The following is a 21,088-nucleotide window of genomic DNA, read 5'->3' on the forward strand; positions in this document are numbered from 1 at the left end:
TGATAAATTAACTAACGTTGTACACGATGTGGTCAGTGTTGGGGGTAACGAGTTACAAAGTAACGAATTACAGTAACGATATTACTTTTTTGAGTAACGAAGTAAAGTAAAGCATTACACAAAAAATATAGGTAACTACACTACTTTACTAGACTATAGGAACGCGCTTTCATGCGTTACCCGAGTCGTGTTTGCCTGTGTGTGAAGTCTTGATCTGTTTACGTGCTTCGTGCATGCGCTGCGTGTGCTTGCCTGAGCACCGTTGCCATAGAGATCAATTTGAGTGACGTACCTCCTGTTGCGAGAAGATAGAGGGAGACGGGGACAGTGGCGATCTTCAGATTACTTTCACTTTAGATAAACATTTTCACTTTTCTACTGTCCAGTGATAATTTGGAAAGAAAACAGAATGTAAGCTTACATTCCACATAGTAATACATGTGTAGTTTCGATCCTCACTGTTAAGCTCCTTAAGTGTGTGTGTGTGTGTGGTTTAGATTTAGAATCGTATTTATTCTGGACACTCGTTAACACTATAGCAACCGCACAGACAAGGCACTTATGGAAAAAATATTAAAAAGGTGTGTAAGATGAATACAAATATTGCATTATATTACGTAAATAACAATATGTGCGCCTTGTCTGTGCAGTTGCTAGTGTTAACGAGTGTCCAAAATAAATATGATTTTGAAAACATTCACAAAATATCGAAATAAATATAAAATAAGAGTTACTTTTATGTTAGTACACAAACGCGAGCATCATTTTGTGTATCAGCAATTCCATTGGTCAAACTCAGACAGAGTTGACCAATGAAATCGAGTCATAGACATGAGTCACCGCGGCAGGGCGTGGTTTTTGCGTAAGGGGCGTGGTTTTCGCTCAACTGGTTTGGGGGAAAAAAATCACGCATTTTAAACACTTCTACGTTATTTTCTAGCTCTGTCCATGTAATAAATGCACGTTCTTAAATGAGCGAGTTTCGAACTTTATCTTAAATAATTGGCCTTAAATCACGTTTATTCTCTCTCTTAAACACAAAGTGACCTTTTTTATATTTTTCATTGACCGTTTGTGGATTTTACATAAGGCATATTTCTTTGTGCAGACAGGGATATTGTTATTTCATATGGTTTTACGTGCCATTTTGTAAAAATTTATACAATAAACACTGCTGACAGGCTAAGTGATGATAGCCCGTCTGTCCATGTATGCCTACTCTAATAAAAAAAAGGGAAAGTAAAGTAATAAGTAGTGAAGTTACTTTTCAAATGCAGTAACTAGTAAAGTAATCTCATTACAATTTACAGAAGTAACTAGTAACTAATTACTTTTTTTGAGTAACTACCCCAACACTGACGATCGTGTCGTTTACTGATGTTTACTCACGCGACGATAGCCAATAGCACAGACATTTGAAGTTGATTTACTCACCGGCTGCTTCCAAAGCAGGACCGAACCTTTATCGCTGGGACCGCTCCGTCAAAAACACAGTTCTTTGGTATGATTTGGTGAAGTCCTGTGACAGCAGTGGCGTGTAAATCCACTTTGCGGCGCGACTGAAGCGATGTTGTGAAGCTTCCCGTCATTTCTGCGTTCAAATCGGTTCAAATGCAGCGCTGCCTTCCCAGAATGCTGTGTTGAAGCGTTGAAGTCGCTCGACGTCACCCATAGGAATAAAGAGAAGCGCGGCGCCTGGATCGACTGGATCTGCACCTGAGCGAGTGTTTATGGGCGTGCATTTCCTCTCTCGCTCTAGTCACGCGCGCACACCCTACCGGGAGAAGAGCCCGTACGGCCCATACAAGGACCTTCCGCTCTATTAACGTCAAGTCGAGCCATACTCGAAAAAAACTCTCCGAAACTTGTGAGAAACCGGAAGGAGTATTTTTGACACAGAAATACTCCATCAAACGTCCAACATTAGTTTTTGAAACTTTGTCTATGTTTAGGATGGGAATCCAAGTCTTTAACAGTGGAAAAAGCTCAGCATGCATGAAACAACATTTCACCCCCCCTTTAAATCAAACTAAATGTAAGAGTATTTAAAGAGAAACCGACATATTTCTGCTGTTCTATGAGCATGCCCTTCTGTCAGAGAGTCATGTTGTCTATTTTTGCTCCAATGCTCGCACTGAATTAAAGCCACGATGCTCTTATAAACATGAAAGATAACCGATTTCACCATAAAGTCATGTAGTGCAGAGTTCCGTGTGTTTCACAATCACCACATAACATCCAGCGCTGTGAAATAAATAATAAAATACACGGAAACACATCACTGCCAGAAGATTTTGCCCACACTTCCAAGGCCTGTTCAAATGATTAAACTAAGCGTATCTTAACTTTAATGTTACATTTATCAAGTGAACAACTTATATACAGCAAATGTGTGTTTGGGAATGGGGCAGATATGTGCTGCCCGTCATAAATCAAAGCACGTCTCGGAGGAGAACACCGGCAAATGTGACAGAATGGACGATATTATAGTCTGTATTTGTAATACACGTTTCAGGTGCGAGTGATCAGCGAGACGAGCGCTGCCAGAACGGACGGGCGTCGGGCGTCGGGCGCGCACGGCTCCCGCTCTCCATATGCACTGCTTCTGCCCTGTCAACCATAGGCTTATGCGTGCAGTGTGACACTTGAATGGTCACAAAGCGCGTTCGCGGGCGGCTTTGAGCTTTCTAAAATGGCGGACGGCTAACGTATAGCGGCCCATTGAAACAGTCGCTAATGAGGCATCTACGTATACATATCTGTGCACACAACAGTGAATGGTTGCTTGTCATCTCCATCGTATCTAGCGGTCTCCATGTGCTCTTAAAATAACACCTCCAACATTAAAGAATCAAGAACATCTGAAAATGTTTTCCACGATGAGTGGGAAGATTGCGTTCAGGCCCTTCATTGATACGACACATTTAAATTATGGTCACTTTACTTAAACATATCTAATTTTAATAAACATTTAATTGAATTGTGTTCAGTCAACCTAATATATTTTAAACGTTTAATAATTTGTGTTAAAACTACATGAAATATTTGTGTTGACATAACTAACTGGGTGGTGGATCTGTAGTTCCCAGCATGCTTTGCAAGGGACTAAATTATGAGAGTAAATGTAGGGATTAAAGTGTTTATTTTTGTGTTTTTCTGTAAAGGGAAAGAGTTGTTAGTTAATGTTAGTGTTTAATGTGCAGTTATGTTGGACTTGTAATTCTGTGGTTACCATTTAGCTGAAGAGTGGCGCCTTGGCTTAGGCTGTGGACACTCAATGATCTATACTAATGTTAGGCGTTACATAACCCTTTTATTAAATATTCATTATATACATTGTGATGATGAAAGAATGACACGTTAAAAAAAGTCATGTTATAAGCATAAAAATATAACAAACTGTATTTGATAAAATTGAGTTGGACCGACTGAATTATATTGTCCAAAACTGAGTTTGACCAACTCAATTACATTTCATTGCATGAATTAGATTTGTATTATTTGGGGCTACACACATTTATTGGATGGATAACCTGCCCTCAATTAAATTGAGTTTGTCCAATGAGTTATTTTTTGAGTGTGGGCACTCAGTGAACTATGCTAATATCAGGAGTTACACCAGCCTTTGCTTACATTTTCATTATATACATTGTGTATGATGATGAAGGTTTGACACGTTCAAAAAAGTAATGCTATAAGTATAAAAATATAATTTAAACTGTATTTGATTAAATTGAGTTGGACTGACTCAATTACATTTCATTGCATGAATTGACTGCTCAAATAAATTGAGTTTGTCCAATGAGTAATTTTTTTTTTAATGTACTGCAAGCACTATTGTTAACATCTTTCATGGTTGCAATTTAAAATCATATTTTAAAAGTCGCTATGAACATTATTTATGCTGGAGACCCCAGATGTGAAACGGCAGTAAAAAGATGTTCAAATGTCCAGGTTCTCGGGTTGATGAATATGGCACGCCGATGGTAAAACATTGAAGCAGTTATGGGGGAGGCCGGGGCTAGTTGTCACAATAAAACTACACTGACACAATTATATAGCATTTAATATAGAGATCTTTTTAGAAATATTATTTTTTCATTATAATCCCAAAAAAACAATATGTTTGTATATTTTTTGCTATTAGAAAAATAAATATATACGATGAATTTATAGTAATGTTAGTTAAACATATATATAAAAACATATATATTTAGTTAAATATATATATAAAAATTCATCAGAAAAACTTAATTGAACTATTATGTTATGTATTATTATTTTATTTTTTTGAATTAGATTTTATTTTTTATTTTCTTTCATTTTATTTTAATGTTTAGAAATCCTATTATGTGCTTTGTGTGTCATTTTTATTATTATTATTTTTTATATATTTTTTTAGTTCAGGTTTATCTTTTCTTTTTTATTTTTTTATTTTGTTATTAATTTTAGTCATTCAAATGATTTCAATTAATTGCCAAGGCAACTCTTCCTGTTTAGTTTTTTTGTTTAATTAATTTACATTTACATTTATGCATTTGGCAGACGCTTTTATCCAAAGCGACTTACACTACATTCAAGGTACACATCTTACATTATTGTCAATTCTTGCTTTCCCTGGGAATCGAACCCATGACCTTGGCGTTGCTAGCGCCACACTCTACTGGTTGAGCTACAGGAAAGCCAATTAATAAAAAATGTTTTGACGTTTTAGTTCATATAATATACAGATCTTTTTTTAAATATATATATTATATTTTATTTATTATAATCTATCCCAAAATCAATATTTCATATTTTTGTATATATATATATATATATATATATATATATATATATATATATATATATATATATATATATATATAGGAAACCAGCTATTATTGTGATATTATTTTTATTATTATTTTGAATTACATTTTATTTTAATGTTTAGTAATTCTGTAATGTGCTTTAGTCATTTTTTTTTAAATATTACTATTTCGTTTTTTTATTTATTTTTATTTCAGTTTTTATCTATTTCCAGTTAGTAATTTTAGTACTTGAAATTATTTTAATTAGTTGCCATTAGGGTAACATTTCAAAATTTTATTTATTAAATTTTATTTTAGCTTTATAATTAATTTATAACAAAACAATTATATTTTTAGTTAACAAGAATGGACATAAAAGCATAAAATACCCCATAAAAACCTACTTATTGGATGATTCCCATTGCCAATATTGTGTGACAACATGCCCCGCTACAGATCGAGTGTTAAATTTATCATTACATTTGCCCAGTAATGGTGGAAATGTCTCATTTTTCGTAGTCTAGACTTGCTAATCGAAGGGAATTCCTTTGATTAAAAACATTAAACAAGCAAAATCTCCAAAATATCTTTCAAAAATGACTGTAATGTGTGAAACAAGTCCTTGTGACAACTAGCCAACTAGTCTCACCTTTCTATCACTGTAAGAAAAAATAGGCAAAATTTGACGTCGCTTATTTTTATTATTTCTAGCACAGCAAAGCCTGAAGTTAACATCAGCTGCGCGATATTTCCACTCGATCTCCTGAACAAACGTCCTGCGACCTCTGATCCTGATTATCTGCGCTGCCATGTCTGTTTTGTTCTTTGACTTTATAGTCTTTAATCTGACTCGAGGAAGATCAAACCGGCGTCTCTAAGCCAATAAAGAGTTCAGAAGAGAGAGAGAAAGATCGCCGCTACACAAACACAGAGGAGAAGAAAGCAAGCGTCATTCCTACCTTTGATCCTCTTTCATTAAAGATAATCTCCACGTCTAAGATCTTCCCAAATTGCTGCAGAAAAGGAGAGCGAGAGAAAGAGAGAGAGAGGGAGAGAAAAGCAAGATGAAGAAGGGAATAAGAGAGAGATAAATCAATTAGGAGCCTCTGTGTCCATGAGAAACTGGGGCTCGAATCCTGGGATGAAATAATAACATCACGCATCCGTGAAACTGGAAATTACATAACACACAGGACATGTTAGACGCACGCTCTCCACTGCGGGCTTCACAAAACTACTTTCAGGAGTTTAGATTGGGAAAAACTTGCTATAATCTCATTCTGCAGCATCAATAAGAGGTCTCTGGCGTGAGGTCTCTGGCAATGAGTTATTATTAACTATAATTAAAACTAAAACCATAAAAAAACTATTGTTACTTAAAATAAATGCTAACCTATAATTTAGTGGATAAATGGTCCATCTGGTGAGTTTTTAAAGTATAACTAAAGTCTGTGGCGTGAGGTCTATCAGGTGAGGTTTTTCAGTATAACTGAAGTCTGTGGCGTGAGGTCTATCAGGTGAGGTTTTTCAGTATAACTGAAGTCTGTGGCGTGAGGTCTATCAGGTGAGGTTTTTCAGTATAACTGAAGTCTGTGGCGTGAGGTCTGTGGCGTGAGGTCTATCAGGCGAGGTTTTTCAGTATAACTGAAGTCTGTGGCGTGAGGTCTATCAGGTGAGGTTTTTCAGTATAACTGAAGTCTGTGGCGTGAGGTCTATCAGGTGAGGTTTTTCAGTATAACTGAAGTCTGTGGCGTGACGTCTATCAGGTGAGGTTTTTCAGTATAACTGAAGTCTGTGGCGTGAAGTCTATCAGGTGAGGTTTTTCAGTATAACTGAAGTCTGTGGTGTGACGTCTATCAGGTGAGGTTTTTCAGTATAACTGAAGTCTGTGGCGTGAGGTCTATCAGGTGAGGTTTTTCAGTATAACTGAGGTCTGTGGCATGAGGTCTATCAGGTGAGGTTTTTCAGTATAACTGAAGTCTGTGGCGTGAGGTCTATCAGGTGAGGTTTTTCAGTATAACTGAGGTCTGTGGCGTGAGGTCTATCAGGTGAGGTTTTTCAGTATAACTGAAGTCTGTGGCGTGAGGTCTATCAGGTGAGGTTTTTCAGTATAACTGAAGTCTGTGGCGTGAGGTCTATCAGGCGAGGTTTTTCAGTATAACTGAAGTCTGTGGCGTGAGGTCTATCAGGTGAGGTTTTTCAGTATAACTGAAGTCTGTGGCGTGAGGTCTATCAGGTGAGGTTTTTCAGTATAACTGAAGTCTGTGGCGTGAGGTCTATCAGGCGAGGTTTTTCAGTATAACTAAAGTCTGTGGCGTGAGGTCTATCAGGTGAGGTTTTTCAGTATAATTGAAGTCTGTGGCGTGAGGTCTATCAGGTGAGGTTTTTCAGTATAACTGAAGTCTGTGGCGTGAGGTCTATCAGGCGAGGTTTTTCAGTATAACTGAAGTCTGTGGCGTGAGGTCTATCAGGCGAGGTTTTTCAGTATAACTGAAGTCTGTGGCGTGAGGTCTATCAGGTGAGGTTTTTCAGTATAACTGAAGTCTGTGGCGTGAGGTCTATCAGGCGAGGTTTTTCAGTATAACTGAAGTCTGTGGCGTGAGGTCTATCAGGTGAGGTTTTTCAGTATAACTGAAGTCTGTGGCGTGAGGTCTATCAGGTGAGGTTTTTCAGTATAATTGAAGTCTGTGGCGTGAGGTCTATCAGGTGAGGTTTTTCAGTATAACTGAGGTCTGTGGCGTGAGGTCTATCAGGTGAGGTTTTTCAGTATAACTGAGGTCTGTGGCGTGAGGTCTATCAGGTGAGGTTTTTCAGTATAACTGAAGTCTGTGGCGTGAGGTCTATCAGGTGAGGTTTTTCAGTATAACTGAAGTCTGTGGCGTGAGGTCTATCAGGCGAGGTTTTTCAGTATAACTGAAGTCTGTGGCGTGAGGTCTATCAGGTGAGGTTTTTCAGTATAACTGAAGTCTGTGGCGTGAGGTCTATCAGGTGAGGTTTTTCAGTATAACTGAAGTCTGTGGCGTGAGGTCTATCAGGCGAGGTTTTTCAGTATAACTAAAGTCTGTGGCGTGAGGTCTATCAGGTGAGGTTTTTCAGTATAATTGAAGTCTGTGGCGTGAGGTCTATCAGGTGAGGTTTTTCAGTATAACTGAAGTCTGTGGCGTGAGGTCTATCAGGCGAGGTTTTTCAGTATAACTGAAGTCTGTGGCGTGAGGTCTATCAGGCGAGGTTTTTCAGTATAACTGAAGTCTGTGGCGTGAGGTCTATCAGGTGAGGTTTTTCAGTATAACTGAAGTCTGTGGCGTGAGGTCTATCAGGTGAGGTTTTTCAGTATAACTGAAGTCTGTGGCGTGAGGTCTATCAGGTGAGGTTTTTCAGTATAACTGAAGTCTGTGGCGTGAGGTCTATCAGGTGAGGTTTTTCAGTATAACTGAAGTCTGTGGCGTGAGGTCTATCAGGCGAGGTTTTTCAGTATAACTGAAGTCTGTGGCGTGAGGTCTATCAGGTGAGGTTTTTCAGTATAACTGAAGTCTGTGGCGTGAGGTCTGTGGCGTGAGGTCTATCAGGCGAGGTTTTTCAGTATAACTGAAGTCTGTGGCGTGAGGTCTATCAGGTGAGGTTTTTCAGTATAACTGAAGTCTGTGGCGTGAGGTCTATCAGGCGAGGTTTTTCAGTATAATTGAAGTCTGTGGCGTGAGGTCTATCAGGTGAGGTTTTTCAGTATAACTGAAGTCTGTGGCGTGAGGTCTGTGGCGTGAGGTCTATCAGGTGAGGTTTTTCAGTATAACTGAAGTCTGTGGCGTGAGGTCTATCAGGCGAGGTTTTTCAGTATAACTGAGGTCTGTGGCGTGAAGTCTATCAGGTGAGGTTTTTCAGTATAACTGAAGTCTATGGCATGAGGTCTATCAGGTGAGGTTTTTCAGTATAACTGAAGTCTGCGGCGTGAGGTCTGTGGCGTGAGGTCTATCAGGTGAGGTTTTTCAGTATAACTGAAGTCTGTGGCATGAGGTCTATCAGGCGAGGTTTTTCAGTATAACTGAAGTCTGTGGCGTGAGTTCTGTGGAGTGAAGTCTATCAGGTGAGGTTTTTCAGTATAACTGAAGTCTGTGGCGTCAGGTCTATCAGGTGAGGTTTTTCAGTATAACTGAAGTCTGTGGCGTGAAGTCTATCAGGCGAGGTTTTTCAGTATAACTGAAGTCTGTGGCGTGAAGTCTATCAGGCGAGGTTTTTTAGTATAACTGAAGTCTGTGGCGTGTAGTCTATCAGGCGAGGTTTTTCAGTATAACTGAAGTCTGTGGCGTCAGGTCTATCAGGCGAGGTTTTTCAGTATAACTGAAGTCTGTGGCGTGAGGTCTATCAGGTGAGGTTTTTCAGTATAACTGAGGTCTGTGGCGTGAGGTCTATCAGGCGAGGTTTTTCAGTATAACTGAGGTCTGTGGCGTGAAGTCTATCAGGTGAGGTTTTTCAGTATAACTGAAGTCTGTGGCGTGAGGTTTATCAGGTGAGGTTTTTCAGTATAACTGAAGTCTGTGGCGTGAGGTCTATCAGGTGAGGTTTTTCAGTATAACTAAAGTCTGTGGCGTGAGGTCTGTGGCGTGAGGTCTATCAGGTGAGGTTTTTCAGTATAACTGAAGTCTGTGGCGTGAGGTCTATCAGGTGAGGTTTTTCAGTATAACTGAAGTCTGTGGCGTGAGTTCTGTGGAGTGAAGTCTATCAGGTGAGGTTTTTCAGTATAACTGAAGTCTGTGGCGTGAGGTCTATCAGGTGAGGTTTTTCAGTATAACTGAAGTCTGTGGCGTGAGGTCTATCAGGTGAGGTTTTTCAGTATAACTGAAGTCTATGGCGTGAGGTCTATCAGGTGAGGTTTTTCAGTATAACTGAAGTCTGTGGCGTGAGGTCTATCAGGCGAGGTTTTTCAGTATAATTGAAGTCTGTGGCGTGAGGTCTATCAGGTGAGGTTTTTCAGTATAACTGAAGTCTATGGCGTGAGGTCTATCAGGTGAGGTTTTTCAGTATAACTGAAGTCTGTGGCGTGAGGTCTATCAGGCGAGGCTTTTCAGTATAATTGAAGTCTGTGGCGTGAGGTCTATCAGGTGAGGTTTTTCAGTATAACTGAAGTCTGTGGCGTGAGGTCTGTGGCGTGAGGTCTGTGGCGTGAGGTCTATCAGGTGAGGTTTTTCAGTATAACTGAAGTCTGTGGCGTGAGGTCTATCAGGCGAGGTTTTTCAGTATAACTGAAGTCTGTGGCGTGAGGTCTATCAGGTGAGGTTTTTCAGTATAACTGAAGTCTGTGGCGTGAGGTCTGTGGCGTGAGGTCTATCAGGTGAGGTTTTTCAGTATAACTGAAGTCTGTGGCATGAGGTCTATCAGGCGAGGTTTTTCAGTATAACTGAAGTCTGTGGCGTGAGTTCTGTGGAGTGAAGTCTATCAGGTGAGGTTTTTCTGTATAACTGAAGTCTGTGGCGTGAGGTCTATCAGGCGAGGTTTTTCTGTATAACTGAAGTCTGTGGCGTGAGGTCTATCAGGCGAGGTTTTTCAGTATAACTGAAGTCTGTGGCGTGAGGTCTATCAGGCGAGGTTTTTCAGTATAACTGAAGTCTGTGGCATGAGGTCTATCAGGTGAGGTTTTTCTGTATAACTGAAGTCTGTGGCGTGAGGTCTATCAGGCGAGGTTTTTCAGTATAACTGAAGTCTGTGGCGTGAGGTCTATCAGGCGAGGTTTTTCAGTATAACTGAAGTCTGTGGCGTGAGGTCTATCAGGTGAGGTTTTTCAGTATAACTGAAGTCTGTGGCGTGAGGTCTGTGGCGTGAGGTCTATCAGGCGAGGTTTTTCAGTATAACTGAAGTCTGTGGCGTGAGGTCTATCAGGCGAGGTTTTTCAGTATAACTGAAGTCTGTGGCGTGAGGTCTATCAGGTGAGGTTTTTCAGTATAACTGAAGTCTGTGGCGTGAGGTCTATCAGGTGAGGTTTTTCAGTATAACTGAAGTCTGTGGCGTGAGGTCTATCAGGCAAGGTTTTTCAGTATAACTGAAGTCTGTGGCGTGAAGTCTATCAGGTGAGGTTTTTCAGTATAACTGAAGTCTGTGGCGTGAGGTCTATCAGGTGAGGTTTTTCAGTATAACTGAAGTCTGTGGCGTGAAGTCTATCAGGTGAGGTTTTTCAGTATAACTGAAGTCTGTGGCGTGACGTCTATCATGTGAGGTTTTTCAGTATAACTGAAGTCTGTGGCGTGAGGTCTATCAGGTGAGGTTTTTCAGTATAACTGAGGTCTGTGGTGTGAGGTCTATCAGGCGAGGTTTTTCAGTATAACTGAGGTCTTTGGCGTGAGGTCTGTGGAGTGAAGTCTATCAGGTGAGGTTTTTCAGTATAACTGAAGTCTGTGGCATGAGGTCTATCAGGTGAGGTTTTTCAGTATAACTGAAGTCTGTGGCGTGAGGTCTATCAGGTGAGGTTTTTCAGTATAACTGAAGTCTGTGGCGTGAGGTCTGTGGAGTGAAGTCTATCAGGTGAGGTTTTTCAGTATAACTGAAGTCTGTGGCATGAGGTCTATCAGGTGAGGTTTTTCATTATAACTGAAGTCTGTGGCGTGAGGTCTGTGGCGTGAGGTCTATCAGGCAAGGTTTTTCAGTATAACTGAAGTCTGTGGCGTGAGGTCTATCAGGTGAGGTTTTTCAGTATAACTGAAGTCTGTGGCATGAGGTCTATCAGGTGAGGTTTTTCAGTATAAGCTGTTGTGTGAGGTTTCAAATGTGATGTATCTGCAGTCTTTGGCATGAGGTCTCTGGCGTGAGGTCTCAGCAAAGGCCTGAGAATGTCTCTGAGAGGGAAAAAAACAAGCAAACAGGTCATTTAATTATGCCCACATTTTATTGTATAATTAAAAAGATAAACAGACAAACCAAACTATCTGTGTGTACAGTATTTTTTCTCTTTCACTGTTGACAAGCTCCCTTTTCTCTACATCTTCCTTCCTTCCTCCCTCTCTCTCTCTCTCTCTCTCTCTCTCTCTCTCTCTCAATTTCGTTGTGTGCCATCTCTCCCAAGGGGGGAAACATTCACCAATCTTCGATTTAGCTTCCGTGCTGTTTGGATCGTTAGAAAACGGAGGGATGAGGGACGACCCTCTAATGAGCACGGCTTTTAATTGATGCCTGTGATGGTCGTATTATTTCATTAAAAGTAATTACCCTGTCAAGCATGCTGCATCGCCATCATTTGGCCACTGCGGTAGAAAATAAAACCTCTGCGAGCGTCGTGCTGGGTGGAGAGAGGCGATGCTGAAGTGCTAATAGAGCAGGCGCTGATGTCTGCAGAGACCGACTACATAAAAGGATGAATGGACGGGGTTACAGGGTCAACGCTCGTCAGATTACGAGCTAATGTTAATTAGCCATTTGTCTGAGATTCAGATCCGGGGAGAGGTCGGGAAAAAGTCGCTAGACATGAGATGCAAAGATACGGGAAGCCTTCATCTTCATTAACATCTCTGCCCTTAGGAAAGAAAAATCACACATGAAATCTCTATTGTTTCTTCGAGACAGCAATGAGATTAAATGAAGAGTGAATGAAAATGACTCCTGCTGCTCACATGTCTCTCAATAATGTCTTAAACTGCGCTAAGATGCCAAAGTCCGCCATCATAAGTCTGAGATCTCAATGCAAACTCAAACATTTTTTATCAAATGATCTGAGCTCACTGCAAAAAACTGTTTTTCTTACTTATTAGATATAGTATTTAGTATTAGTATATAGTATTTTTGTCTTGTTTTAAGTCAAAATATCTAAAAAAAAAAATCCTACATTAAGAAACATTTACTAGCCAAGCAAACATTTTTGTCTTGTTAATAATCTTCATTTAAACAGAAAACAAGATTATTTTACTTACCCAATTAGCAGATTATTTTGCTTATTTTAAGCAAAAATTCTCTTAATTTTGAGTTATTTTCCCCAAAACAAGACAATCATTTTTACTTGTCTAATAAATGTTTCTTTATGTAAGAATTTTTAGATATTTTCACTAGAAAGAAGACAAAAATACTAAGTAAAAAAGCATTTTTTCAGTGATAGTTTCTAGTTTTATTTCACCGAATGCATTTTAGGAGAAACATCTGAGATGAAGCCGATACTAAGCAAAGCACGCTCATCGTCTTTTTATTTGTGCTGCAGCTGCAGCGGCTTAATATTATTGCTCATCCAATCAGCATCTGTGTGAAACTGTAGGCTGAAATCTATCAATTTATTCAAATGAATGCACATTGTGCGGAGGGCTCAATCAGAGACACACACACAAACACATTAACTCCCCAGCGTGAGCTCCGTGCTGTATGCCGGGGTTTTCCCTGGCTAGCGTGCCGCAGATGCTAATTGTTTTAACCAGGCCTAATGGACCAGTGATGGAGATGAATTAGTTTGGTAGGGAAGTTGTGTACAGTAGGGGAAGCGGTCTTTTCTACTGAGCATGCTCAGATGCCCCCTGTGGTGGCGGTTTCTCATGCATACGTGCAGTAAAACCTCCGCACAGCGTCGTAGGGAAGGAAACACAGTGTTTAGTGAGGACTATGCACAATTGAAGATTTGAGAGTGCATGTGCGGTGTAATCGGCAGGGCTTTTGGTCAGTTGTAGTCTTTTAACGAGGCATCTGAAATAGAGACATATGAAGTAGGAAACAGTGCTGTTTGAGGCTCATGGTAATTTAGTTCCATGTACAGAACTCTTATTATTCAACTATGACAAGATAAATACATTTTTTTTTACATTTTTTTTTTACATTTTGTTTTACATTCGAGGGCACTTTTAAAGTGACAGCAGCCTAATATTCGTACTGCCAAATTATGAGACTATATATATATATTAGGTGTGACCCAGAATAGTCGAAGATTCGATGCATCGATATGCGGAGCCTGATTCGACCACCAATCTCACGGTTGAATCTTCGCGGGTGTTATGAAACGAGGATCATACCATTTTGGCAATATGGGGGTGCTCAATATTTTAAAGACGTGTCGCGGCGCTGAGCTGAGCATCGGTGTGCGACCCCTTTAAGGGCGCCGAGCTTCGCACCGCGCCTTTAAAATTCGAACATGTTCAATGAGTGTACACACACCGGCGGCAGCATTCAGCGCCTGTCTGCGGCCACTCGGGAAGTTGTTTAAAATCCTGCCGCACCACAGAGCGCTTTCGTGCAGCTCATCTGTCAGTCAATTCAAAATTGAGCTCGCGTGTATATAATGTGCGCGTCAGGTGGCGGAGTGAGATCCTGAGGCGCGGGGCTGAACTTAGCATCCTTCACCCCGCTTTAGGCACAATCGGCTTAAGAACGTGCATGTAAAAGCACTCAAAGTGTTCTTTTCCTCTCCAGGCAGGTTTTTTTTTTTTTTTAGGTTTATTTATCAAAATGTTCTTTTATATATTTGTGTGATGTTCTGTATTTCGATCGCGGCTTTAACATGTTATGAGAAAACGGTTTATGAATGTTTATCCACCACATTACCTTTTAGGCTATTTAAACCTTAAATAAGAAAGCCATTGTCAGTTCTTCTGTCAGTTGGCAGGCAGTTTTGTTCGCTTTATTAAAAGTTGTTGCTGTGTGCAGTGTGTAAAGGAAAATAAAAACAGTTTTACCCTCCTGCTGACAAGTGTCGTGCCCCTCCCAACCCATTCACACACACACACAGATGATTCGACTATCGGTCGACCATAGAGAGATTCGACAATTCTGATTCGATTGTCTAAATCCTTAGTCGAGGACAGCCCTACTATATATTAGGGATGTCAACGATTAATCGATGATTGATTAATTGTCGATAAGACATTTGATCGATAAGACTTATCGATCATCGATTAAGCAGGGTCATGCGCGTGCGTGAGGAAACGGGAGGAAAAATGAAGCGAGCGTGCCCGAGTTCTACTAGGGACCATTTTACAGCTGGAGTCACACCTTCATCATGACTGCAAGTTTGTATGTGCATTCGCAGCCTTTTGTTTTGTGCAAATGTAAGTTGTAATATTGTGTGCAGGCCTATCTATAGCTGATTTATCTCATAAGGATGCATTTGGTTAATAATTAACGTAAGAGGTGAGCGGTAGTTAAAGCGTGGCGGTGATCAGCTTCAGCTCCAACAGCACTAATAATGACTATGATTGGGACTGTCATATTACACAACATTAATGAGAACACTATTGTAATAAAACATTGTGATTGTTAAGTATTTGGGTTTATTTGCCGTGTGTTTCATTGCGTTGATCCAGGAAGAGCGCGTGCACAACATGAGTCACACACTCTGACTCGCGCGTGTAACTTAGTTCAAGTGCACTTGTGCATTGGCATCAGATTGTGCTGAAGTAATTTGTAATATTACATTTATTTTGTAACGTTATATATGTGATCAATCATAAAGGCTGCGTTTCTTTTAGCGAAATAAAACGCACTAGCAAATGGCTTCAGTCAGTGATGGCTACCGGTTTTCATTCAGTGCTTCGGCTTTAGCGCATACAGAGCAATGCATAATAACGATGATTGGGACAGTCATATTATATACCAGAAATGAGAACACTGTTTTAATAAATGGATGTAAAGTCATTGGGTTTAGGTGCCGTGTTCAGAGCGTTGTTCCAGGACGAGCGCGTCTCCCATTCTGAATATGAATATCAGCAACTCAATTCAAGTTCACTTGTGCAGTCGCATCATTTTGTGAAGATATATAATTTGTAATATTTTGTTAACTTTATATAAATCTGATTAATCTCATATAGGAAGCTTTTTGTTGAGTTAAATAACGTGCTAGCAAAGAGTTTCAGTGTAACTTACCGGTGTTAATTCAGCGCATCCGCTTCAGCTCGCGCTGTTCAAACAGCAACGCACGACTAATAATAACTATGATTGGGACTGTCACATTACATAACAGTAATGAAAACAATATTTTAATAAATCGTTTTGAATTAATTGGGTTTAGGTGACGTTTCAGCACGTTGCTCTTGCAAGTGCGTCCACCAATTCTGAATAACAGATCTGAGGCGGCGTTCGTGTTGTATTACAGGTTATATTTGGTCATTAAATAAGTAGCCTAATTTAATTAAATTATAAATGACATCGACTAATTTTACAATCCCATAGCCCTTTGTTTAGATAAAAAAAATCCTTCTCATTAATTTGGTGAAGAACATGGCGTTTTGAGCAGCATTGCACATAGGCCTACTGTCATGCTGTCGGCTGTAAGCCACTGCTGTAGACGCATATTTCAGTATTAAGGTTAACGATTAATCGATTAATTGATCGTTAATTTAAATGACGATCGATCATAGGAATTTGTGAAAATTGACATCCCTACTATATATATATGGCAGTTTTTCCCTATGCTATCAGTGTCAACATTGTGGCCATTGCTTTTATAGTTAAAAAAATACTTTGCATTTCTAAAAATTTGGAAATTTCAATTTAGAAGGCTTTCTCAATTAAATTCAGACCAAGTACACTATTCACAAATTCAAACTGTAAAGTTTATTTGGATACAATTCACTTAATTCCCTTTCATTTGAAGATAATACACACAGAGAAAAAAGTTGTCAAAAGTGTTCCTTTAGGGGTACATCAGCTTGTCACTGAGGGCCAGTGTTGGGCGTAACTAGTTACTAAGTAATTAAATACTGTAATTTATTACTTTTCCCTTGAAAAAGTAAAGTAAGGGATTACTCTTATTTATCGTTTATTACAGTTACTTCACATGTAATTGAACTAAATACTGTGTATAGAACAATTATATATAATACAATTGTGGAATTAACAAACATTTAAAGTCTAACTTTAAAATGCATGTTTTATCAATTCTTCTCACATTTATCATACTTTGGTGAGCTGATTAGATTAATTGATGTAGTTTTAAATTATATATTTGAATGAATTAAAAGAGCCATTTCATGTCTATCACTTAACTCGAGGTTGATAAAGGATTTGGAAAGTAATTAGTAATAAGTAATTAATTACTTTTTGGAGATTTGTACAGTAATCTAATCACACTATTGAATATGTAATTAGTAACTAGCAGTTAATTACTTTTTTAAAGTAACTTACCCAACACTGCTGGGGCAGTGTCTTTAAAAGGTCATCTTTCTACCTTTTTTTTTACTCCTAAAAGTTGCTACCTTAGAGCACAAATACATACCTTAAAGTACTACTATAAACCTCAGTATGGTAAAAAAAACAGTACTAATGCCTGGTTGTTGTTCCCCTAAAAGGAACATTTTTGACACCTTTTTTCTGTGTTTGTAGCGATTCCACATCTGGTTTGCAGCCTCAATTCATATGCAAGAATTTAATTGTAATTTAAAACGCAATCCTGAAAGGCCCGAGTAAAACCAGTCTCCTTCAGAAGCCGGATTAGCTGGGTTTTCCAGCAGCCAATTATGCGCAAAGTACCCAGCCAAAACAGCTCATGTTGAATTCTGCAGACCAAAGCAGTATTGAACTGCGTCTTTTGAAGTGCTCTGATTGGTGGGGTTTTGTGTAATGCGAGTGGACTCCATGCCGATGAAGACTTGTTCGCTGCTCAGATTTAAGCAGATCTTTAATTCCGTCTCTTAAAAGAGGAGAGCCGCAGGTGGAATGCTAACATGGTGTCTGCGCAGCGGGAAAGGGAAAGCTAGAGATCAAGGTAAGGCCCCCCTGCGAAAAATTCCCAGAAGCCCTTGGGGCCCACAGGCAGAGGGGAAGAAGAAACAGCCCTAAAGCCAACACAAAGCCGGAGGTTTTACTTCCAGGAACGCTCTCTCCTACCTCACATTTCCATATGGACATCCTCAGTAATAAACCACTCGGCTCCGGATAATGAGCCCCGTACTTCTGCGCTCATTAGCGGCTTCCAGACTCCAGTGCTTTAGCCTGCGACGCTAACCTGACGCCCAACTCATTTAGCTTCGACTCTCCGTTAGCCAACCAGCTAATTAGCTGCACTGCTTTCTCTTGGCAAAGAAAACCTTCGGCCTCGCTCACCACAGGCTAAATCTCCATTAGCCACGAGGCTAATCAATGCCGCCAAGCTTTGTTAGCGTGGCAGCGAGTCATTAGCGAGGCTCACTTCAGTCCGCGGCGGGCAGATGGTGCTTATTACGTCTCAACATGTTACAACGTGGCAAACCTTAAAGAAAATGTGCTTTTCACTACTCACACAGTGTATGATTGCACAAAAAACATACGAAAGGATGTATTTTATTAACGGACACTGATGGATCAAGACATTTTGAGGGACAATTAATCATAAAAGTTGTTTGTTTAAAAGTCGCATTAAAATGTATGATGTTTTGCATATTTTAGCTAATGATATTTGCTATTTTTTGATACGTAAAAAAGACATTTTTGTAAAAAAAAAGCACTGTCATTAAAATGTTTGTTTTAAAAGTACAGAATTATTAAAAATAAAAATAAATGCTGATCTGATTGTATTTTAATATGGCTTTACACACTCTAAAAAATGCTGGGTTAAAAACAACCCAAGTTGGGTTAAAAATGCACCGACCCAACAATTGGGTTGTTTTAACCCAATGGTTGAGTTGTTCTTACCCAGCAATTGGGTTGTCTTAAGCAACATTTAACCCAACCACTGGGTTAAAACAACTCAACCACTGGGTTAAAACAACTCAACCACTGGGTTAAAACAACTCAACCACTGGGTTAAAACAACTCAACCACTGGGTTAAAACAACTCAACCATTGGGTTAAAACAACTCAATTGTTGGGTCGGTGCATTTTCAACCCAACTTGGGTTGTTTTTAACCCAGCATTTTTTAGAGTGCAGTAGTAAAAAAAAGCTATTTATATGATGGCTTTATTATAAATGTGGTGATTGAAAATATGGCGAGTGAGTTTATGCTTAAAACAAGGAACAATATATATCAGTGGAGTCAGAAAAATAAACTTAATTCACTATTAAAACAAGATGTTTCTTGTTTTAAGCATAACACCTTAAGAATTTGTATATATTTTTAATGAAAAACATTTAACACCTGGGAAGGCATATTACTTAACCCCTTAAGGGTCACTGGCCCACCGGTGGGCCCATTTGCCACTGCATGTTTAAAACAATATATCCTATATTTATCCTGATCTAATGTTGACAAACTATATATCATTCGAAAGCTTACGAACTCAAGATTCATCCTGTGAAAACCGTGTTGAAATCGGACCTTGGGTTACCATGGAAACGGTGCTCTAAATTATTCTAGCAGGGCTCCTCCCCAAGAGGCGTCGTCATATTTCATATTTATTGAACTACTTTATAATGAAAACCTTTTCTAATCTTAACAAAACACATTGTCGGAAAGGTCTGAGTCGCACGGTTCTATATCTACAAACTGTTTTGTAATATTTGGAATATATATATATATATATATATATATATATATATATATATATATATATATATATATATATATATATTTTTTTTTTTTTTTTTTTTTTTTGGACACAGGATCAATGGAATTTCAATGACACCCAGTGGCTATTTTTGGTACAGCGCCTAAACAAAATCTCATGGGAACTTCAATTTTTGTGATATCAACTTCAAATTTGGAACAAAAATTGATTAGACATATGGCTTTGATTTGATAGTCATTTTAGAGTACAAATTATTTTGTAACATATATTTTATATTAAATATTAAATATCTAGTACAGTGTATTTGATTTACAGTAAACTTAAACTTCCATTACTTTTTTATACTTTAATTTTTTTAAGTGATTTCACTTGAGCAATACTCTGCTGACTGTCTTCTTTACAAGGATACCAAACGTATGTCTATATCCCAAAGCATTCCTGAATTGCAAACATTTAAGTTTGGATAGTGAATTTTCATGTATATTTTCAAAAAGGGGGGTGACAGTTAACATTTTTGTGGTGTATCGTTAGAAATAATGCAAGTTTAAACACAACATAGATATCTATGCGTGCTATATGCGTCACATGACCAAACATCATCATTTCATCATCGGTTTTCACAATCCTGATGCCAGTTTGGTTTATAATGATTAGACAAATGTCCCTCGTTGTCCATATTGTCTGTGGCATCCGTACGGAGTGAGCATCATATATCTCCGGACCACCTACACACAACAACCGTGAGTTAATTACCGAGCTGATTTGGCTCGCACAAACCTGGCAGCCTGTGAGAACAATAATCCAGCTATCACAGAGCATGATGGGGGAAACAGACCATGTTGTATGTAATTTATACGGCTACACGGCAGTCTGTGCGGTAATTAACATCATCTTTTCCACAGAGCCACTGGCCGACACCGGCCCAAACAAATGAGCGCTGTTTAAAGCAGCTTTTCCGGCCAGCCTGCTGCTGACGGGTCATTACGATGATTGAGATGATTTTTAGCCAATAAGAGGGCATCGGCGCGCACAGTGTCTGTGTATTTAGCAAGCCTGTAATCATCTGATTTACCCCGCAGATGAGAACGGTAAATGTAAGATAGAGTCAGAGAGTGTTTTCTTCACGTTTCGCTCAAATACTACAATAAATGGTTTTCTTACTTGGTATTTTTGTCTCGTTTTCTATTACAAACCATCTACACATTCTTAAAGGTGCAGTGTGTAGTATTTATGAGGATCTATTGACAGAAATGCAATATAATATACATAACTATGTTTTCAGTGCACTGCAAAAAATGCTCTTCTTACTTAGTTCATTGTATTAACTCAAATTTTTACTTTCAATGAACTCAAAATTTTAAGGCAACCAGGTAACTTGTTTAGTAAATATTTTTTTACAATGTACACACACCGCGAGTCTCCATACAGTGAAGTCGCCATTTTGACCCATCATGTTTTTACGGTAGCCCTAAGCGGACAAACTTCTCTACAGAGCACTAGTCACTCTCTTCTCTCTCTGACATTTTTCGACACTGCAAAACGTGAAGAAATAAGATTATTTTACTCACGCCATTGGCAGATTATTTTGCTTGTTTTAAGCAAAAACTCACTTCATTTTGCTATTATTTTCCCCTAGAAAACAAGAAAAAATATCTTATGTAATTTTCCTTATCTAGTAAAAGCATCTTGATTTAAGAATATTTAGATATTTGGACTGGAAAACAGAAAAAATACTAAATTCGAAGAGCATTTTGTACAGCCTTACATAATGAACCATTATGGTTATACTTTAGAACGAGCCATTTATATCTACACTGTAAAAAAAATATTGTTGGTTTAACTTAAAAAAGTAAGTAACCTGGTTGCCTTAAAATGTTGAGTTAATTGAAATCAAAAATTTGAGTTGATACAATGAAGGACATTAGTTT

At 38.9% G+C, this 21,088-nt stretch overlaps 1 protein-coding gene across 15 annotated transcripts in view; it reads right to left on the reverse strand.

Moving 5' to 3' along the window:
- rbfox3b (RNA binding fox-1 homolog 3b) overlaps positions 1–21,088 on the reverse strand; it is a 622,784-nt gene that overhangs the window by 59,230 nt on the left and 542,466 nt on the right. For all 15 annotated transcript variants that reach the window (XR_010908103.1, XM_067456241.1, XM_067456312.1 and 12 more), the window contains one exon: positions 5,753–5,806. Coding sequence is in view for 14 of the 15 variants with exons in the window: in XM_067456241.1 (XP_067312342.1) it covers positions 5,753–5,806 (54 nt within the window). In the remaining variant the exon portion in view is untranslated. The remainder of the gene's footprint in view (positions 1–5,752; positions 5,807–21,088) is intronic.

This window comes from Pseudorasbora parva, chromosome 2 (assembly GCF_024679245.1).
Source record: "Pseudorasbora parva isolate DD20220531a chromosome 2, ASM2467924v1, whole genome shotgun sequence".
NCBI classification, from domain to species: domain Eukaryota; kingdom Metazoa; phylum Chordata; class Actinopteri; order Cypriniformes; family Gobionidae; genus Pseudorasbora; species Pseudorasbora parva.